The 20,144-nt window shown below is 42.0% G+C and overlaps 3 protein-coding genes across 4 annotated transcripts in view; all 3 read right to left on the reverse strand.

Annotated features, from left to right (window-relative positions):
* LOC122544500 (late histone H2B.L4-like) overlaps window positions 1–7,253 on the reverse strand; it is an 18,657-nt gene extending 11,404 nt beyond the window's left edge. Inside the window, exons 1-2 of the mRNA XM_043683735.1 lie at window positions 7,193–7,253; window positions 6,368–6,449 (exon numbers count right to left, since the gene is read on the reverse strand). Of these exons, the coding sequence (XP_043539670.1) occupies window positions 6,368–6,449; window positions 7,193–7,253 (143 nt within the window). The remainder of the gene's footprint in view (window positions 1–6,367; window positions 6,450–7,192) is intronic.
* The window catches only part of LOC122544556 (histone H2A-like), a 29,821-nt gene extending 13,424 nt beyond the window's left edge, over window positions 1–16,397 (reverse strand). Inside the window, exon 1 of one of the 2 annotated variants that reach the window (XM_043683872.1) lies at window positions 15,925–16,397. In XM_043683872.1, coding sequence (XP_043539807.1) covers window positions 15,942–16,382 — 441 coding nt within the window. In that variant the 5' untranslated portion in view covers window positions 16,383–16,397 and the 3' untranslated portion in view covers window positions 15,925–15,941. Of the gene's footprint in view, window positions 1–15,917 lie in introns of both variants that reach the window. The other variant, XM_043683873.1, reaches the window with a different exon arrangement.
* An 888-nt stretch (window positions 16,398–17,285) lies between these two features.
* Window positions 17,286–17,923, reverse strand: LOC122544546 (late histone H2B.L4-like). Its single transcript, XM_043683861.1, has one exon. The coding sequence runs from the start codon at window positions 17,906–17,908 to the stop codon at window positions 17,456–17,458; it is 453 nt and encodes a 150-aa protein (XP_043539796.1). The 5' UTR covers window positions 17,909–17,923; the 3' UTR covers window positions 17,286–17,455.
* Window positions 17,924–20,144: the final 2,221 nt, after the last annotated feature.

A 20,144-nucleotide genomic window follows, 5' to 3' on the forward strand; every position in this document is an offset into this window, starting at 1 on the left:
TTGAGAGAGTCGATACCAACCTGTCCCTGTCAGTTTCTTCCCTGTCAATATGTGAATACAGTTCTTGATCAGTCCTCATCAACTTCTGCTCTATGAATATGGGTGTATTAATCAAACTGTAGCTGTCAGTTTCAGCGATGTGAATGTGGGAGTACAGTTATCATTCTCTACCTGTCAATTTCTTCTTTGTCAAAGTGAGTGTAATTCAATCTGTACCTTTCAGACTCTGCTGCGTGAATACATAAATATAGTTATCAATCTGCAGCTGTCAGTTTCTGCTTGGCGAATACGTTTAAGTAATTGTCAATCTATCCCTGCTATGTGAATGTGAGAGCTGAATTTTCATCTGTTGCTATCAACTTCTGCTTTGTGAACGTGAGAGTTGAGTGATCAATCTTTCCCTGTCAGGCTCTGTAATTCCAGTGTTTTGAGTGTATTTACTCATCTTTTCCTGTCAGTTTGTGTGACTGTAGTTTTCAGCCTGTACCCCTCAGATTCTGCTATATGAACATAAGACTGCAGTTATTCATTTAATTTGATCATTGTTACCACATGTCCGGAGATAAATTGAAAAGTATTGTTTTGTGCACCTTACAGGGAGATCATCTCATCCAAGGTCCATCAAGGTAATAGAACAGAATCCAGAATACAGTGTTAAAGCTGCAGAGAAGCTGCAGAGATTAGCATCAAAATGTAAGGTCCATTCAAAAGTCTAATAGTAGCGGAGAAGCAGTTGTTGAATCTGTTGGATGGTGTATTCAAACTTCTGTATTTTCTACCTGACAGACCAGGGTGGAGGAGCGTATAACTGGGGTCGGATGGGTCTTTCATGTTGTTGGTTGCTTTCCCGAGACAGGGGGAAGTAGAAATGAAGCCTTTGGATGGAAGGCTGCTTTCAGTGATGGACTGGGCTGAGTCACAACTCTCTGGTAGTTTCTTGTGGTCTTGGGCAGAACAGGAGCCATACTACACTGTGACACATCCAAATAGGATGCTTTCTGTGGTGCATCTATAAAAATTTGCAAGAGTCTTTATGGACATGCTGAATTCCCTTAGCCATCCGAGGAAGTCTGCTTAGTGAATGTCACAGAGTCATAGTCATAGAGATGTACAGCACGGAAACAGACCCTTCGGTCCAACTTGTCCATGGCAACTAGATATCCCAATCCAATCCAGTCCCACCTGCCAGCACCCAGCCCATATCTCTCCAAATACTTCCTATTCATATACACATCTAGATGCCTTTTAAATGCTGCAATTGTACCAGCCTCCACCACTTTCTCCTGGCAGGTCATTCCATACAAGTACCACCCTCTGCATGAAAACGTGCCCCTTAGGTCTCTTTTATATCGTTCCCCTCTCACCCTAAACCTATGCCCTCTAGTTCTAGACTCCCCCACTCCAGGGAAAAGACTTTGTCTATTTATCCTATCCATGTCCCTCATGATTTTATAAACGTATATAATGTCACCCCCCAGCCTCCAATGCTCCAGGGAAAATTCAACCTCAAGCCAATTCAACCTCTCCTGATAGCTCAAATCCTCCAAACCTGGCAACATCCTTGTAAATTGTTTCTGAACCCTTTTAAGATTCACAATATCATTCCTATAGGAAGGAGACCAGAATTGCATGCAATATTCCAACAGTGGCCTAACCAATGTCCTGTACAGCTGCAAGGTGACCTCCCTACAACTGTACTCAATACTGAATGTGTTTGGGTAATTGTCAATCTAAGTCTGCCAGGTACTGCTATGTGAATATGAGAACTTACTTTTTAACAGTCTGTCAGTTTTTGCTTCATGAATGTTTTGTTTAGTTCAGAACCCTTCCCGGTCAGGCTCTGTAATGTAAACATGAGTGCATTTATCAATGTTTGCCTGACAGAATTTCTTTTGTGAACATGTGAATGTGGTTATCAATTTTCCCTGGTAGTTTCTGCTCTGTGAATATGAAAATGTAGTTATTAATCTCTAAATGAAAACCAAAAGAACTGCAGATGCTGGAAATCAGAAACTAAAACAAATTGCTGGAAGATCTCAGCAGGTCTGACAGAGTCTGTGGACAGAAATTAGAGTTAAAATTTCTAGTCTAGTAACCCTTCCTGTGAAGAGATGGTAGCCAGGAAAATATTAGATTTTCTGCAGAAGATAGGGTGTGTTGAAGGGTAAGGGAGTAAATGGTGGATGGATATAGAATCCAAAGAGCGGAAAGAACAGTTGAACAGATAAACTAGTGGATCACAGTCAGACGAGGATGGTAATAGCTATTAATAGAGACTGTTAGTGAGTTTTGGTGTACAATAGAAGACCCTATGATAACACTGTGTGGTGAGAGGGGTTTTGGGTAATGATACGGGAGAGCTCTAGCTCTAAAGTTGTAGAATTCAATATTGAGTCCAGAAGGCTGTCGAGTTCCCAAGTAGAAAATGAGGTGCTGTTCTTCCAGCTTGTAGTGAACTTTGCTGGAGCACTGCAGCAAGCCTGAGACAGAGATGTTGGCCAGGGTACAGGGTGGTGTGTTGAAGTGGCATGCAACTAGAAGCTCAGGGACATTTTTTTTCTGAACAGAATGTAGGTGTTCTGCACAGTGGACACCCAATCTACACTCAGTTTCCCCAGCATAGAGAAGACCAAATGGTAGCTAGGAAAATGCACATTATCAGTTCTGAGGAGGGGTCACTAGACCTCAAATGTTAAGTCGGATTTCCCTCCATAAATGCTGCCAAACCTGTGGATTTTTCAGGCAATTTTTGTTATTAATTTCTACCTGTCAGTTTCTGTGCTGCAAACATGAGTGTCATTATCATACTGTAATGTCAATTTACGCAATTTGAAACAGGGAGTGTTATTAATCTGTTCCAATAAATTTTGATGATGCGAATGGAGCTATCAATCTTCCTCTGAAATGTCTTGCCATGTGCACATGTGTATGATTGACCAATCTGTCCGTGTTATATTCTGCTCTGTGTAACATAAGAGTTTTGGAATTGATCTATACTTGTCAGTTTCTGCTGTGTGACTGTGAGAGTCAAGTACTCAATCAGTGCCAACTATTTTCAACTCTTTTATGTATGAAAGTTGCTTAATTCTCTAGCAGCCAATAATATTCTAAGAGTCCAATCATCACCAGGAAATTATGGTTGATTGTCAGGAAAACCCATCTGGTTCACGAATGTCCTGTAAGGAAACTGCCATCCTTGTGTCTCCAGATCCGCAACAATGTGGTTGACTCATAACTACCCCCTGAGCAGTTAGGGATGGGCAATAAATACTGGCTTAGCCAGTGATGCCCTCATCCCATGAATGAATTTAGGAAAAAGAATCCTCTGTGACTGAGATTCATTCTGTGATAGTAGATTTTAAGGGTTTTGTTATTGGGCCTTAAACTCGTCTGCATTTTGTGATTTATGACAGAGCCACAGAATTGATACAGCCATTCAGCCCATTGTGTCTGCACTGGAACACTCTGTTGTTCATCTGTTCTCCATACTAATTTCCACTAACTGTTGGGCATCTGAACTTCATCCACTCACTACCAGTATCTCAAGGTAAATGCTAACGTGAGATTAGTTCTGCAGTATTCTGCCATTGAATAACTATAGTGTCAGTTTGGTTTTGTATGCAACAGCATCAGGTGGAGTTTGAGAATCTCATTCTCTTTACACGTTGAGTTGTATTTGTTTGGTCTGAGTGTTGGATAAACTCGATCAATATTCACTAACACTGAAGGATTAATGTTGGTTCTATGTTTACCTTTTGCCACGAATCTGAATGTTATTGTTTTCTGACTTTTTAACATTTTGTGTATGCAGGAGCCTTTACCAGTTGCTGCTGGACACTGTAAAATGTAACATCTAACACTAACTGAAGTAATTAATAGTTTGGTGAGTCAATTTATAACTGTCCATATTTGGAAATACCTGGGCCTAAATTTCATTCTTTTTTCCCCTTTCACCATTATCTGGCTGAGTGCGAGTGAGTTTCCTGTTGTGCTTCCAATCTGTATCACTTGAAAGGAGCGGTATTGGTCTATACCACACTGACATTTTCTGTCTGTCTATCTCCTTACGTTTCCAGTTCTGCATGTCATGATCTGATACACGGATGTAGGTTTAATGCCTTATAAATCAGTGTTTCATCCATTAAGATGTATGGAAATGCTTCTGCATTACTCAGGCCCTCAACCAGAATTGGGAGTGTGGATAAAGTGTCTTTGCACCAGGCTGAGTGTTAGAACTGAATTCAATCGATCAATCTCTGATCCTTGATAACAATGTGGTCCTTATTCTTGGTTATTGTATTTCACAGTGGTTCAGTGTCGTCTAAATTGAAACATGTCACTTTTAGTAACTGCAAGCACAATTAATGGTTTAAATTTCTGCTACCTGACATGAATGAGGTTTTATCCATTGCCACTGGAGTCAGCTCCCATCAGTGAAAGTGGATGTGTTTCTATATCTGCTAATATTTGACCTCGTACATAGAGTCATAGAGATGTACAACATGGAAGCAGACCCTTCAGTCCAACCTGTCCATGCCGACCAGATATCCCAACCCTATCTAGTCCCACCTGCCAGCACCCAGCCCATATCCCTCCAAACCCTTCCTATTCATATACCCATCCAAATGCCTCTTAAATGTTGCAATTGTACCAGCCTCCACCACTTCCTTTGGCAGCTCATTCCATACGTAGTTGGATAATGTCCAGAGTCTATGTTCTTTAGTTTTAGAGTCCATGGATCCTATAGGCAGGTGAACATGCAACATATTACAGCAGCAAAGCATCTGTGCTTTTCTTCAGAATCAAGGGGAGAAAAGCAATAGACTTTTGTAATTCCTATAGTGCAGAGTCTAACCAGGAACAGTCTGGTTTTCAGGATGCTATCAGTTTTTGCATTGTGACATATTTTACCAATGAATTAATGATCAGTATTAACCGAATCAATTTGCAACTAAGTGAACACTTCAACTGCATTGCAGCTGACTTAAGACAACGTTCCTTGTGCCGAGAAGAGAATTGGTCAGTTCTATTTTATTTAATAATCTGGAAAGGATCTGGTGCAAGCCATTAGCAGTATTCTTGTTGCTCTCTGGTAGGGCAGGGGAAAACAAAAGGTCTTTTATCTTCCACTATCGGTGAAGAATATTTAAACAGTCAAATTCAATTTATTGAACAATCAACTCTTGGTGGTTAAAATAAAGGAGCAGCTTGACAAACCTATTAATTTTAGCTTTATCTTTCTTTCTGCACTGCTTTAAATAGTAATAATCTGATTCCATTGATCCCTTGATAAAACTATATCCTGATTCTTGATGTTTTTTTTAGGTTAATGAAGAGACAGTCAAGAGGAATTCTTCAAAGATTTCTTGAAACAAATTTTGAAAGACACAATAATAATAAAAACTTTCTTTTTGGACTGAAAAAAAATCCTACAAAATGATGAAATGGAGAATGGCATTATGACACAGATGGGGATGACAACTTCTCTGCTCCCATGAAAAATCTATGGAAATGGAATACTCATTGAGTTAACAATTTTAATCCCTTTCAATCAGCTGTGTTGTTATAGACTGTTTTTGATCAGTGCAGACTTAATAATTTGAATAGATGTATTCTGTGCTGTAGATCTCTTTGACTAGAGATCTGAGGAGAAATCAGTTTGATAAATGTTTTCTGCTAGTTGTGGTGTATATGGATCTTCATCACTGTTAGATGTTGTAATGTGTATTTCAGGATGGTGTATGAATTTGCAACTATTGTTAATCAGTCAGTAGCTCTGTGGGAGATAGAATGCTGTGCGCACGCGCAAGCACACTTATGGGGGTGGGATGGAGATGGTGGTTGTGGGCACTCTCTCGACATCAGGCTTTGGCCCACAGGTTCATTCGGAATTTACATAGTTTAATTGTTGTGTCTTTTCCAGGACAATGATTTATCAAAAATGTAATTTTGACTTTCTCAGTTACTGAAAATATCAAAGTTTCTTTCTGCATCTGCACCCAATATCTTCTTCATATATCCTTGTTGTAACAATGTAACAGCATGACTTGTTTGTTCACCTTGATTGTAACTTTAAACTTGCCTTTACTACATGTGGATTAATGTAATTCCTGAAAGTATATTTCATATGAGGTTACAGTCTATCCCTCTTCTGATGTTGCAAATGATATCTGGCTATGCATAATGGAATTTATTGAAACTGAGCTGTTGTGCATTGGTATAAAGAGAAATTTTAAAAAATATTTCATTAGTTGTGCCTGACTCTTGGATTGAATGCATACTTCTGGAAATTGAGCTCAATGTGTATCTGACTCAATCCACTCTGACTGTGGAAAGGATGTTCTCCAATCTGACAACTGTAACATACCTGCTGGTTGGTAGAAGCAGATGATCATACTTAGCTTTGTACTGAGGAAATATTACATCATCTTGGTCCATCAAACATTTGCCTAGAGGAAGAAAAGAGTGATATCATCATTTCTGAGTAGAAAGACATCAACTGATCAACGCAACATTCAGGTCATGATCATGATACTTCTGTTTTTAAACAGAGCAAAGTCTGGTTCCAAAGCAATACTGATCTCCTCCCAATCTTTTGCTGTTTGCGAAATACTGAAACAGTTTACTCAGATGAAAGAAAACTAACCAACATATGCACAGCTCCAAAACTAGAATGATTACACAGTTCAATGTTCAGCTCCCAAAAATAAACACGAACTGTTGAAGGAAGAACAGCTGTCACTATCACATTTAGATACACTGCCCTTTATTTCCCAATAATTCAAAGTCTATTCGCAACAAACAGCGGGAAACAGAAGCCAAACAATGAATTCCCACCAGTGTTTAGGGGATTGCAAACCCCAAGAATGTCCCACAGCAGCTTCTTCCCGCTCTGCCTCCCTCAGCAGGCCCACACACAGCCCGAGAAAGGCCTCTCTCTTCCCCCCAGCCCGCTCACTCCAAGTTCCGGGACCAGTTCCTGCTCCGCTCGGCCTCTTACAAACAGCCCCCGGTTCCCCCTGAACTCACCCCGAATCAATCCCGGTCTCCCATCCCGATGTGCTGCTGGAAGGAGCCTGCTGTTCCCTCGCTTCCCTGGGCGCTGATCTCTCCATTGCGGTCTGTTTCAAACAAACCTCTTGCACTCACTGAGTAAATGCCCCTCAATGGCAGCGCTGGGGGAGGGTCTCACGCATGCGCTCCTCTGGACAGGAACAATCAGCTTTGGGGGAGGCGAGCGTGCGATGAGGCATTGCGCATGCGATGTTTTCCCAAAAATTCCCAGAAACAAACATCAATTGGTCATTTCTCCCAATTCCCTTTTCTCCCAGTTTGACCAAAGGAACTGGGGCTGTGGGGGAAAGGGCAGAGAAGGTTTCAAGCTGGGACATTGCCCCTTTATGAAGCTCCAATGGAGCTCATTCCCGGGTCACGTTAATAACTCCTCCCTCCGGCTCTCTCACAATCTGATCAGGGGGCGGGGAAGCTGGCGGCCACTCGGCCCATCTCCTGTGCCCACCATTCAATAACATCTCGTCTGATCGAATGTTAACTGGGGTATGTAATCCTGCTGACCCCTCATCCACAAATATTAATTCCTTTAAGAAAGTAACATAAGTGGAAAATAGTAGCACATATGAAATAAGTGGAACACTCTTACTAAGGCAGAATGTAACTGTTGGAGCGAGTCTTGCATCACAGTGTTAGTCCCTGTTTCTGGTTCAGGAGGCGTGTGCAAAAATCAAACCTGGAGCAGGGGTGTGCAATAACGTCTCTGGGCCTCGATTTAGTGTATAGTGGACAACAGATGTTAGTGTCAGGTATGCTGCAGACAGAAACCTTGTGATGTATGCCACAACGAGAGACCCCAGGTATTTTTGTTTATTCACTCTAGGAATGTGGACGTCGCTGGCTGAGTTTCGCCTTTATTCCCCTTTGAGAAGGCGGTGGTGAGCCATCTTCTGGAACAGCTGTTGTCCATGTGCTGCCCACAATGCCATGAGCAGGGAATTCCAGGGTCTTGATCAAGCGACAGTGAAGGAAAGGGCATATATTTCCAAGTGATTATGGTGTGCGGCTTAGAGAGAAACTTGCCCTCTATCAAGCTGATGTCTCCCTATATCAACTGCATTTAACTTTTCTGATGGAGGTAGCCCTGAATTTGGAAAGTTTTACAATTTTACAAAGCTTTAGTATTACTTTTGTAAACTTAACAAAATGTTAGGGCTCTGTGAGATAATATTTGATCCCAAAAATTGGGAAGAAAATAAACAGATAAACATAAAGCCTGGGAACAATTTAGAATTCAGGGCAGAGGAGATGACCTGGGGGTTGCAGTGAGAGAGAAACTCAGTGAGATCTTTGTAGAGAGATGGGGAGAACTTCTTCAAGGTAGCATCCTTACAAGACAATTCGCAGTAAGTTTCGAATCAACTTCATGGACTTCACCAGTTTCCTTGTTTCCCCTCCCCCCACCTTACACCAGTTCCAACCTGCCAGCTCAGCAGCATCCTCATGACCTGTCCTACCTGCCAATCTTCCTTCACATCTATTCGCTCCACCCTCCTCTCTGACCCATCACCTTCATCCCCACGTCCAACCATCTATTACACTCCTCGCTACCTTCTCCCCAGCCCCACCCCGCTCCCATTTATCTCTCCATCCTGGAGGCTCCCAGCCTCATTCCTGACGAAAAGCTTTTGCCTGAAACATCAATTTTCCTGCGACTCGGATGCTGCCTGACCTGCTGCGCTTTTCCAGCACCACTCTAATCTTGACTCTGATTTCCAACATCTGCAGTCCTCACTTTCGCCACAATTTAGAATTCAGCAAACGATGAGATAAAGGGCTTAAGAAAGAGAAAATGAGGACTGGAGTAAGCTTGCAGATGTTTTGAAAAAGAAACTAACTATTAAAGTACTGATAAATGTGTAAAGGGGAAATGAAAAAAAAACATGGGTTGGTGAACACAAAGATAGGTCTCTTACGATCAAAAAGAGGCAGTCCATATTAGGGAAGAAAAATGACTATCAATCCAAATATGTAACTGTTGTTCTTTGATCACAAAGGACGACACAAATGATGCACCAGGAATGTTGGAGAACACAAAGTTCAGTGAGAGGAAAAAACTGAAACAAATCAGTATTGTTTGGAAAATTGTGTTGGGACAATGGATAGGATTGAAGCTGGGAAACAGCAGGGCCTGGTCATCCACATCCCAGAGTACTTAACATAGTGGTCACAGAAATAGACAATGGTCATGTTCCAAGATTCCATAGACATTGCAATATTTTCCACAGATTGTGAGTTAGCTAATGTGACCAATCTATTTGAAAAGCAAGTTAGACATAATCTGGAAATTATAGGCCACTCAGCCTGCAGTAAAAAAAACTTGCAGAGTGTCTGCAGGAAAAAAAAGATTGAGACCAAACAAAGTCAGCATGGATTCGAAATGCCTGTTCCTGTGTCATAATGTTCTATGTTCTCAGCTTGGCAAATCTGCTGGAGTAGAGGTGATAAGCAGATGGTGTCATTTGTATGTTTCCTTTGACAAAATTCCACAAAAAAACAAAATAAAGAACATGGTGTTGAGATGGATTTTAAAAAACTGCTTGACTGAAAGAAAACACGTAGAGGGAATAAATGGATCATTTTTTCGATGGCAGGCAATGACTAGGAGTCATGGCAAGAATCATGATTAGAATCCTACTCTTCACAATATAGTCACAATGATTTAGAAGAGGAAACTAAATATAATATCTCCAGATTGACAGAAGACATAAAACTGGGTTTTTTAGATTAGATTCCCTACAACGTGGAAACAGGCCTTTCAGCCCAACTAGTCCACACCGACCCATTTCCCTCTGATTAATGCATCTAACACTATGGGTAATTTACTATGGCCAATTCACCTGACCTGCAGGTCTTTGGAATGTGGGAGGAAACCAGAGCACAGAGGCTGGAATTGAACCTGGGACCCTGGTGCTGTGAGGCATCAGTGCTAACCACCGAGCCACCATGCCACTCTATGGTAAGCTGTGAAACAAGATGCATTGTGATTGTGTTGAGGAGAAGTCAATGGGCAAAAGCAATATATTGTGGATAAATGTATGGTTTTTAGTAAGGACAGTCAGAGTTGATAAAAATGAAACTGGAAAAGCGCAGCATCAGAGGAGCAGCAAAGTCAATGTTTTATTAGCAAATAGAAATAAATCATATATTAGACATAGACAACTGGGGTGAAAAGCATCTCGAACATTATGCAAATAGTAAGGGCATTCTTGAGAGGGAGATTAGGAAATCAAAGAGCGGGATACCAGATAGTCTTGGCAGATAAGGTTAAGCATAATTCAACGAGATTCTACTAGATCGTTCAAAGCAAGTTAACAATGAGAGAGAGAAAGAGAGTAGGGCACCTTAAAGATCAAAGAGGTAGTTGTTGTTGTCAGAGACTTTTCCCCCTGAAAGGGAATGCAAACTCAGCAGGCAGGCAGAACTCAGGCAAGTGGAGGTTTATTCATGCAAAACCCAGTTAAAGCAGGGACAAAGGATCCTCTCCAGAGACCAGCCCTGAAAGGGAGATCATGACACACACTAAATTTATAACATAAAGCAGTATTTTTATAAATTTGCTGATAACAATCACATACAACTTGATCACTTTGATCCTCCCTCATACTTCATAAACCCAATCCTATAAGACACCGAATCAATGACAGGCATTCCTTTAACAGGCCTCGGCTTCCCATGACCTCATGGCATTGAACAGACACTATAATCACTCATCTTTGCCATCTTTCTATGCAGGAGAAAGTGAGGATTGCAGATGCTGGAGATCAGAGCTGAAAATGTGTTGCTGGAAAAGCGCAGCAGGTCAGGCAGCATCCAAGGAGCAGGAGAATCGACGTTTTGGGCATGAGCCCTTCTTCAGGAATGAGGAAAGTGTGTCCAGCAGGCTAAGATAAAAGGTAGGGAGGAGGGACTTGGGGGAGGGGCGTTGGAAATGCAATAGGTGGAAGGAGGTCAAGGTGAGGGTGATAGGCCGGAGTGGGGGTGGGGGCAGAGAGGTCAGGAAGAAGATTGCAGGTTAGGAAGGCGGGGCTGAGTTCGAGGGATTTGACTGAGACACGGTGGGGGGAGGGGAAATGAGGAAACTGGAGAAATCTGAGTTCATCCCTTGTGGTTGGAGGGTTCCTAGGCGGACGATGAGGTGCTCTTCCTCCAACCGTCGTGTTGTTATGGTCTGGCGATGGAGGAGTCCAAGGACCTGCATGTCCTTGGTGGAGTGGGAGGGGGAATTGAAGTTTTGAGCCACAGGGTGGTTGGGTTGGTTGGTCCGGGTGTCCCAGAGGTGTTCTCTGAAACGTTCCGCAAGTAGGCGGCCTGTCTCCCCAATATAGAGGAGGCCACATCGGGTGCAGTAAATGATGTGCGTGGAGATGCAGGTGAATTTGTGGCATCTTTCTATGCATCCTCTTCATTCACATTCCAAAGTTCAATGCTAGACTCCTTCAGGCCTCTCAGACTGACTTTATCTGAGTCAGTTTGAATTCTGTTATTCATTGTATCTCATGTGCTTTCTTTATGAAATTCTGTTTTTCCTCTTATATTTCCCATTGTCCTAATTATGTGTGTTAAAAATACCAACTACATTTAGTTTTAACTAGTTGCTATAAGATTTGTAAGAATGCTTTCTGTTCTGGTTAGTTAGGTTTAGGTCTGTTTTGAAAGACTTCCAGCAGAGATACATGGAACCAAAACATTTATGCCTATGTGTGAAAGTTAGTAAGTTTTCAGAAGTACCTTCATTTGCCCTGGACAAAACAGATTACTCAGCCATTAATGACAATGTACTAAGGGCAGACATTTGTCAGCCATTTTGTAGGAGCAGACATGGGCCATTTTGTTACCAGCAGCTCCAGTTCACCTCTGCAGTTCTGTTTAAATTTCAGAAGATGCGAGAGGCAGAAAATGAATTTTAACATCAGTTTTTACTGGGAAGCAGGCAAACTCATGAAAATGAATATTGATGTTTTGAAAAAAGTTCACATTACAGAAGAGGAAATGCTGGAGGTCTTTGAAAACAAAGTTGAATAATCTCCGAGACCTGATCTAGTGTATCCCAGGACATTGTGGGAAGTTAAGGAGGATATTGTGGCACCCCTTACAGAAATATTTGTATCATCTGTAACTATGGTGAGGTGCTGGATGATCGGTTATTGGGTAATATTTTGCCATTATTTTAAGAAGGGATGTAAGGAGAAACCTGGGAAGTATAGACCTGTAAGTCTAACTTGTGTGATGGGTACATTGTTTGAGGTGATTCTGAAAGATAGGATTCAAATGTATGGTTTGGGGAGGAGAAGGAAATTATATTTCCCAAAGTTGATTGAGATTGTTGAGGGGGTATCCAAGAAGATTGAGGGCACATAGGTAAACATTATTGACTTAAAGTTTGGTAAAGCCTTTTACAAGTTTCTGCATGGTAGAGTAAATAGCAAGGTTAGATTACATGGGATTCAGGTTGAGCGTGCCAATTGAATATAAAATTGGCATAACAGCAGGAGATAGAGAGGAGGTGGACAGTTGCTTATTAGACTGGATGCAAGTTACCAATGATGTTCCACCCCAATCACTGCTGGGTCCACTTGTTTGTTTTTTATGTAAATGATTTTGATGAAAATACAAAAGACATGGTTAGTAATTTTGCAGATGTCATCAAAATTGGTGGTATAGTGGACTGTGAAAGCTATCTCAGATTAGAAGCAAAGTTTGATTAAATCAGTCAAAGGCGTGAGGAATGGCAGATGGAGTTATTGAGGCATTGCATATTTACAAAACAAACAAGGGTAGGCCTTATACAATTACAAGCAGGGCCTTGGGTCGTGCTGCTGAACAGAGAGACCTAGTTGGCCAGCTGCATATTTTTGAAGTTTGCTTCACATGTATACAATGTGAAGAAAACATCTAGCGTGCTTGCCTTCATTGCTCAGACCTTTGAGTACAGGAGTTGAAAGGTCATATTGAGGTTGTATAGGATGTTGATGAGTCCTCTTCTGGATTATCGTATCAAGTTCTGGTCACCCTGTTATCAAAAGTATACTGTTGAGCTGGAAAGGATTCAGGAAAGCTTTACTAGGATGTTGATGGGAATGAAAGATTCCATTACAAGAATAGGCTGAGACTTCTGTTCTCTGGAGCCGAAGATCTTGATGGGTGATAGAGTTTTGAAAATCATGAGGGCTAAAGGTAAGGGGCATGGTAGGGATCGTTTTCTATGGTAAGAGACTGCAAGACGATGAGACACATTTTTAAGGTAATCTTGATTGAATCAGTCAATAGTGTGAGGAATGGCAGATGGAGTTACGGAGACAAGGGTAGGCCTTATACAATTACAAGCAGGGCCTTGGGTAGTGCTGCTGAACAGAGAGACCTAGTTAGCCAGCTGCATATTTTTGAAGTTTGCTTCACATGTAGACAATGTGGTGAAAAAAACATTTAGCATGCTTGCCTTCATTGCTCAGACCTTGGAGTACAGGAGTTGGAAGGTCGTATTGAGGTTGTATAGGATGTTGATGAGTCCTCTTCTGGATTATCGTATCAAGTTCTGGTCACCCTGTTATCAAAAGTATACTGTTGAGCTGGAAAGGATTCAGGAAAGCTTTACTAGGATGTTGATGGGAATGAAAGATTCCATTACAAGAATAGGCTGAGACTTCTGTTCTCTGGAGCCGAAGATCTTGATGGGTGATAGAGTTTTGAAAATCATGAGGGCTAAAGGTAAGGGGCATGGTAGGGATCGTTTTCTATGGTAAGAGACTGCAAGACGATGAGACACATTTTTAAGGTAAAAGGAAAAAGATTTTAAAAGTAAGTTTTTTTTAAAAAGAACAGTACAGATTGTGTGGAATTAACTTCGAAAGGGGGTGATGCATATGGACACAGTCACAATGTTGAAAAGACATTTGGGTAAGTATATCATTGTTAAGATTTTGGAGGGTTATGGGCCAAGAACAGGCAGGTGGGACTTGTCTAGTTGGAGATTATATTGGGTAAATACTGGTTGGACAGAAGAATCTGTTTCTGTGCTATTTGACTGACCCTTGCCGTGAGGCAACTGTTCTGGTTTGATGTCAGTTCATTTTGAAAGCTTCTAAATGACAGCAGAAAGTCTCATTCAGAGCACTGTGCAATCAGACAACATCCTCAGTGTACGAAAATTTAACTGTAAAATGAATCTATCCATGGAATTCAAAGATAGGGCAATTCTGTTTGGCAGAGGTGGGTATTGCGGATGCTGGAGATTAGAGTGGTGCTTGAAAAGCAAAACAGTTCAGGCAGCATCTGAGAAGCAGGAAAATTGATGTTTCGGGCAAAAGCCTTTCCTGCTGCGCTTTTCCAGCACCACCCTAATAGAGTCATAGAGATGTATAGCATGGAAACAGACCCTTCGGTCCAACCCATCCATGCCAACCAGATATCCCAACCCAATTTAGTCCCACCTGCCAGCACCCGGCCCATATTCCTCCAAACCCTTCCCATTCATATACCCATCTAAATGCCTCTTAAATATTGCAATTGTACCAGCCTCCACCACATCCTCTTGTTTACCGTGGCGAATGATTTTAAAATTGCAAGTATTTTTACAGTGTAGATAAGAGGCTATTCGGCCAATCGATAATTACTGTTGTGCAACCTGGTTATTCCATCTAAAGAATAACATCGTAACTTTGTAATAGTAGGATGTAGCAGCAGCATGAGGCCATTCTGCCCGTCCAGCTTGTTCTGCTATTCCATCATGGCTGATATTTCTCAAATTTCCCGTAACCTTCGATCCTTATTTTCGTGAATACCTGTCCATCTCAGGAATGATATCATTGTGTACTTGGCTGTCCATGCCATAAATGATAATTTGTTTTTATTTATTGTGGAACCCAGACGTTAATGTTCCATATTAGAGTATTTATATTTCCCAGGCATAACACTCAGCTCAGTTTTGTTACTGGGAGCCTGCAGATGTGTTATGTGGCGCGTTCTTCCCACCTGCCCGCTCAGGCAGCGATAACAAATTGTCTTCGGGCAAGTAATAATTTGGATGAAATAAAAATTATTGATAGTGTGGTTCTGTAATTTTACCGGTGTACACTATTTTGGTTTTTAAGATGTTTACATCGGCGGTTTTTCGATTGATTCACGGCGGATACAAGTTCGGTTGCTCATCCAGGGAGCGCAGGAAGCGATAGGGGACATTAGTACAGTATTTCTCTTGGAATTCAGTTAAAGACAAAAGGCAGCGGCAGTGAATTTGCAACTAATGAGATCTTCATTCAGAGATTGCGGAAATATAGTAATTAGATGAGTGATGTTCACATCAAATTTTGGTATTGGGTTAGATATTTCAGGAAAAAACCCATCTCCTCATTGACTGACTCCCTTTGCGTTAACATGGCTTGTGGTGAGGTGGAGGCAGGAGAGAAAAGGGAAAAAATTGCGCCAAGAGATCAACGGCTTATTTTCAAATTTGAAAATGCCCACCATCACTTTATCGCATTCCCTCCTTTTACAGCTGAAACATGACTGACTGCTTTTGAACACGCTCTTTCGAGGCCGGCGGAAAAAAAGTGGATATGAACCGAGCAGAGAATATATTGCAGAGGTATATGCTACAGAGACAGTGGGAGGATTCAGCTCTTACTGATGCAGTTAAAGGAAATGTGAAGCCAAACCCGATCGGGAACACCCGTGACACTATTCTAAACTCATAGAACATTGGTCACTCAGGCAGTGACCGTGTAATGAGATATAATGTATGTCCGGACACCGTTAGAATCGTATTCTAGGAAATAATCTTCCTCTGCTGCCACAGGCAGTAAAAATATCCAATAAAAATGAGATAGATATGTAGCGATGTTAAGTACTTGTCAGATTCAAGGATGGTCTCTTCATTTTTTAGCAGATCCCGCAGCGGAAGTTTTCTTGGGCAACAGGACGGCCTGGATATTAGGCAGCACCCCGCCCTGAGCGATGGTCACCCCTCCCAGCAGCTTGTTGAGCTCCTCGTCGTTGCGCACGGCCAGCTGCAGGTGCCTGGGGATGATGCGGGTCTTCTTGTTGTCCCGGGCCGCGTTGCCGGCCAGCTCCAGGATTTCAGCCGTCAGATACTCCAGCACCGCAGCCAGATAGACCGGCGCTCCGGCACCCACACGCTCAGCATAGTTACCCTTTCTCAGGAGCCTGTGAACACGACCCACCGGGAACTGCAGGCCAGCCCGGGACGACCGAGACTTCGCCTTGGCGCGACCTTTCCCACCGCCCTTTCCTCTTCCAGACATAGTCACAATCTCACAAGCACTTTTACAGAGAATGCTACACTCCGCCCACATTGCGGTCTCTTATACATTCGGGCGGAATGGTGGGGCGGCCGTTTCTGATTGGTCCCATTGTCCAGCCCCGCCTAATGTTGTTTCAATTCCCAATCAGATATCTGCCTCATTCCCCAATCCGGAGAGGGCACGGGGAGAAGGGCGGAAAACACCGGCGCCAAATCATCAACCGCTTTTTTTACAATTTGAAAAGCCCGCCAATGTCTACCGAAAAGTAGGCAGTTTAAACACAGAAGAATGCACGAATACTCGAGATAATTTACTTCTCCATTGAAAGTGTGCTCTTTACATTAACTGTCTACCTCATTCCCTAGCCTACTGGAACCTGCCCATTTCTGATCTTTAATTGGGATTTTCCAAAGGTTAAACAAAAAATAAGGCGCCAAACACTGCACTCTGCAACTGATTATTTATTTCACATTCAACAGCACCCCGATATACTGATACAACATGAGATTACGTTCTCCCAAGAAAGCGCATTAATAGTGAAGACGATCCTTCGAGAATATTGTGAAGTTACCCTCCCTATTGCACACGATCATAGATCGATAAAAACTCCACATTTACTCTGCCACTTCTGCAGCTGTTCCAGTTTTATTTAGGTGCATTTGGCATGACTCTGCATCCGGACAATACCCGTGCGTAGATTTGGCAATTAAAAATAAATAAAGTAAAATCGGACTCAGAGGGAAACCTTTTCTTGTTTGCTTGCCGGCGGGTGCTGGGGACATTTGGTTTGATGGGGATGAAACTCAGGGCTCATAGCTCCTGAACTGATCGAATAACCAAGAGCAACAAGGACATACAATCAGCTGAAAAATGACACAGTGGCGTTTAACATGATCTCTCTCCGCAGGCAGGGACTACAGGATACACATTAACGTATCAGAGAATAAGGCGCGGACGGGGTCAGCGATCACACAATACTTGACAGAACGTTTATTAAACACAAGTCTCGTAGATATATTTATTTAAAATACATAAACATAACGATTCAGCTGTTTCAGGGAAGTTGTAGGTGGCTCTTAAAAGAGCCTTTGGGTTGTGGGTGTGTTTCAGTGCAATGCGGTCCTTCACTTGGAGCTGGTGTACTTGGTCACCGCCTTTGTACCCTCCGACACGGCGTGCTTGGCCAGCTCCCCGGGCAGCAGCAGCCGCACGGCGGTCTGGATCTCCCGGGAGCTGATGGTGCTGCGCTTGTTGTAATGGGCCAGGCGGGAAGCCTCCCCCGCGATGCGCTCGAAAATATCTTTGACGAACGAGTTCATGATGTTCATGGCCTTGGAGGAGATGCCGGTGTCGGGGTGAACCTGCTTCATCACTTTGTAGATGTAGATGGCGTAACTTTCTTTCCTGGACCGCCTCCTCTTCTTGCCACCCTTCGCTGGCGCCCTCTTCACCGCTTTCTTCGCGCCCTTCTTGGCAACTTGACCCTTCTTTTCCTCAGCCATAGCGCCGCTCACTCTCAGATGCAGAATAAGGGAAAGCGGACTCGGAGCTCGCACGTTATAGACTGACGGCGTCATTCATGCTAATGAGGGATGGAGGAACGCCTGTCTTCTGATTGGCTACTTTGGAGGCATGGTAACCTCACTCTGATTGGTTAGTCTGGGAATCAATGTGGATCTGTCAGGATCTGCAATATCATCGGAAACACAAACCGAAATTTTGTGAAGGGATCAAATTCCAAGCTTGTTCTAAAGTGTGAGATTCTAATTGTAACGTATTCTGCATCTTTTGATAATGGTTTTCTTTTCCATTTTAAAATGGCATCACAGTTATTGTCAAGTGAGAAAATGCACTGCAATCCGACAGGGAGTGTGTTTTACTCCTGGAAATGATGGAACTAATCGACAATTGCATCGTGATGGAGGAAAATGGGAGTTAAAGAATGTTCTCTTTTGCTTGTTTCTTGCTCTACACTCTCTGAAAATGAAGGACATCCTACCATCATCTACTCTATAAACTCCCTTCAGTTATCTATTCGCCGATTCTTCTTCAAATCTCCAATGAGTATCAGCCAAAGTATCCATACGTTACTCAGAATAGCTGTCAATTCCAATCTGATTACCTCAACGACTAAAGGGAACTGATGTGCCTTTTGCTTTCTGCTGACAAAATGAATTTTACTCTCTGTCTGTTCAGCTCCTCAATCAGTGTCAGCAGTGTCCTGCCAATATTTCAGTTCCTGAAATCTTACTTTGCACTACATTAGAATACATATTATTTGGTGCATTTCAGTTTCTAGCAGGAGTTTTTTTCATTATAAACTTTGCTATGTGGATTTTCTCTGAATTTTATTTGGTTACAAGTCATTTGTACTCATTCTGAACTGGTCACTGTTATTTAAGGATTGTTTTGAACATGGTACTTGTGTGAATTTTAATTGTGACAATCTCATGTTATTTGTTTTATCACTGTGATTCTCTGATTACACTGTGAATGATATTGTGTTCTTCAGAATTTCAGGTTGGTTAAGGGTTAGTTTACCGCTCGTTAGTGGCTGTGCGGTTTTTGATCTCCCATGTGAGCTTTCAGGAGGAGAATGATTATTACTCTCTCACAATCTATCCCTGTCAGTTTCTGCTATCTCAACGTGTGAGTGTAGTAATCAGTCTGTATCTGTCAGTGATTACGTTCATACAATTATCACTCAATCCCACTTTGGCCCAACAAGTCCACACCGACCCACCGGTGATAGATTGTGAGAGAGTAATAATAAGCTTCATCGAAACAGTCTGTAATTTTTGTTCTTAAATTTCTCCAAAAACAATAAATGCAAGGTTTTCTTCTCAAACATGAAGTATTTCTGTTGATGAGTCTTCGGTTTTCTGTAAAGATACCCAATAGGCCTCAAACTGTTTGCTCTAGTAGTCTCTGCCTTAAAATTGCTCTTCAAGAACAAAAGGACAAAATAAACCTCTTCAAGCCATTATCTCACCACACAGTGTCCATCTCTCACTTCCTGTATTGTGAATATGAAAATTAATTTATCGACCTGTACCTGTCCATTCTGGCCAAATGAACATGTAAATGTTGTCATTAATTGTCCTTGTCAGTTATTGCAATTCAAGCGTGTGACTGTCATTATAAATCTACCCCCTCAGTTTCTGCTGTGTGAATGTGAGTTTAGTTATCAATCTGTATCTGTCAGTTTCTGCTAGGTGTAAAAAGTGTGTGTGTCAATATATGGCTGTCAGATTTTGTTCTGTGAATAGTTATCAAAGTGTACCTGTCAGTTCATGTTCTGTGAAATGTGAGTGTTATCAAAGGAAGGACAGAAAGGGAGGCAAGAGAGGAGGGGGAGTGGTATTTTTGATAAGGGATAGCATTTCAGCCGTGCTGAGGGAGGATATTTCTGGAAATACATCCAGGTATGTTATTTGGGTGGAACTGAGAAATAAGAAAGGGATGATCACCTTATTGGGATTGTATTATAGACCACCTAATAGTCAGAGGGAAATTGAGAAACAAACTTGTAAGGATATCTCAACTATCTGTAAGAATAATAGAGTGATTATGGTAGGGGATTTTAACTTTCTGAACATAGGCTGGGACTGCCATAGTTTAAGGATTGAGATGGAGAGGAATTTGTGAAGAGTGTACAAGACAATTTTCTGATTCAGTATGTGGATGTACCTACTAGAGAAGGTGCAAAGCTTGACCTACTCTTGGGAAATAAGGCAGGGCAGGTGACTGAGGTGTCAGTTAGAGAGCAATTTGGGGCCAGCGACCATAATTCTATTAGATTTAAAATAGTGA

This window comes from Chiloscyllium plagiosum, chromosome 50 (genome assembly GCF_004010195.1).
Source record: "Chiloscyllium plagiosum isolate BGI_BamShark_2017 chromosome 50, ASM401019v2, whole genome shotgun sequence".
In the NCBI taxonomy this organism is placed as follows: domain Eukaryota; kingdom Metazoa; phylum Chordata; class Chondrichthyes; order Orectolobiformes; family Hemiscylliidae; genus Chiloscyllium; species Chiloscyllium plagiosum.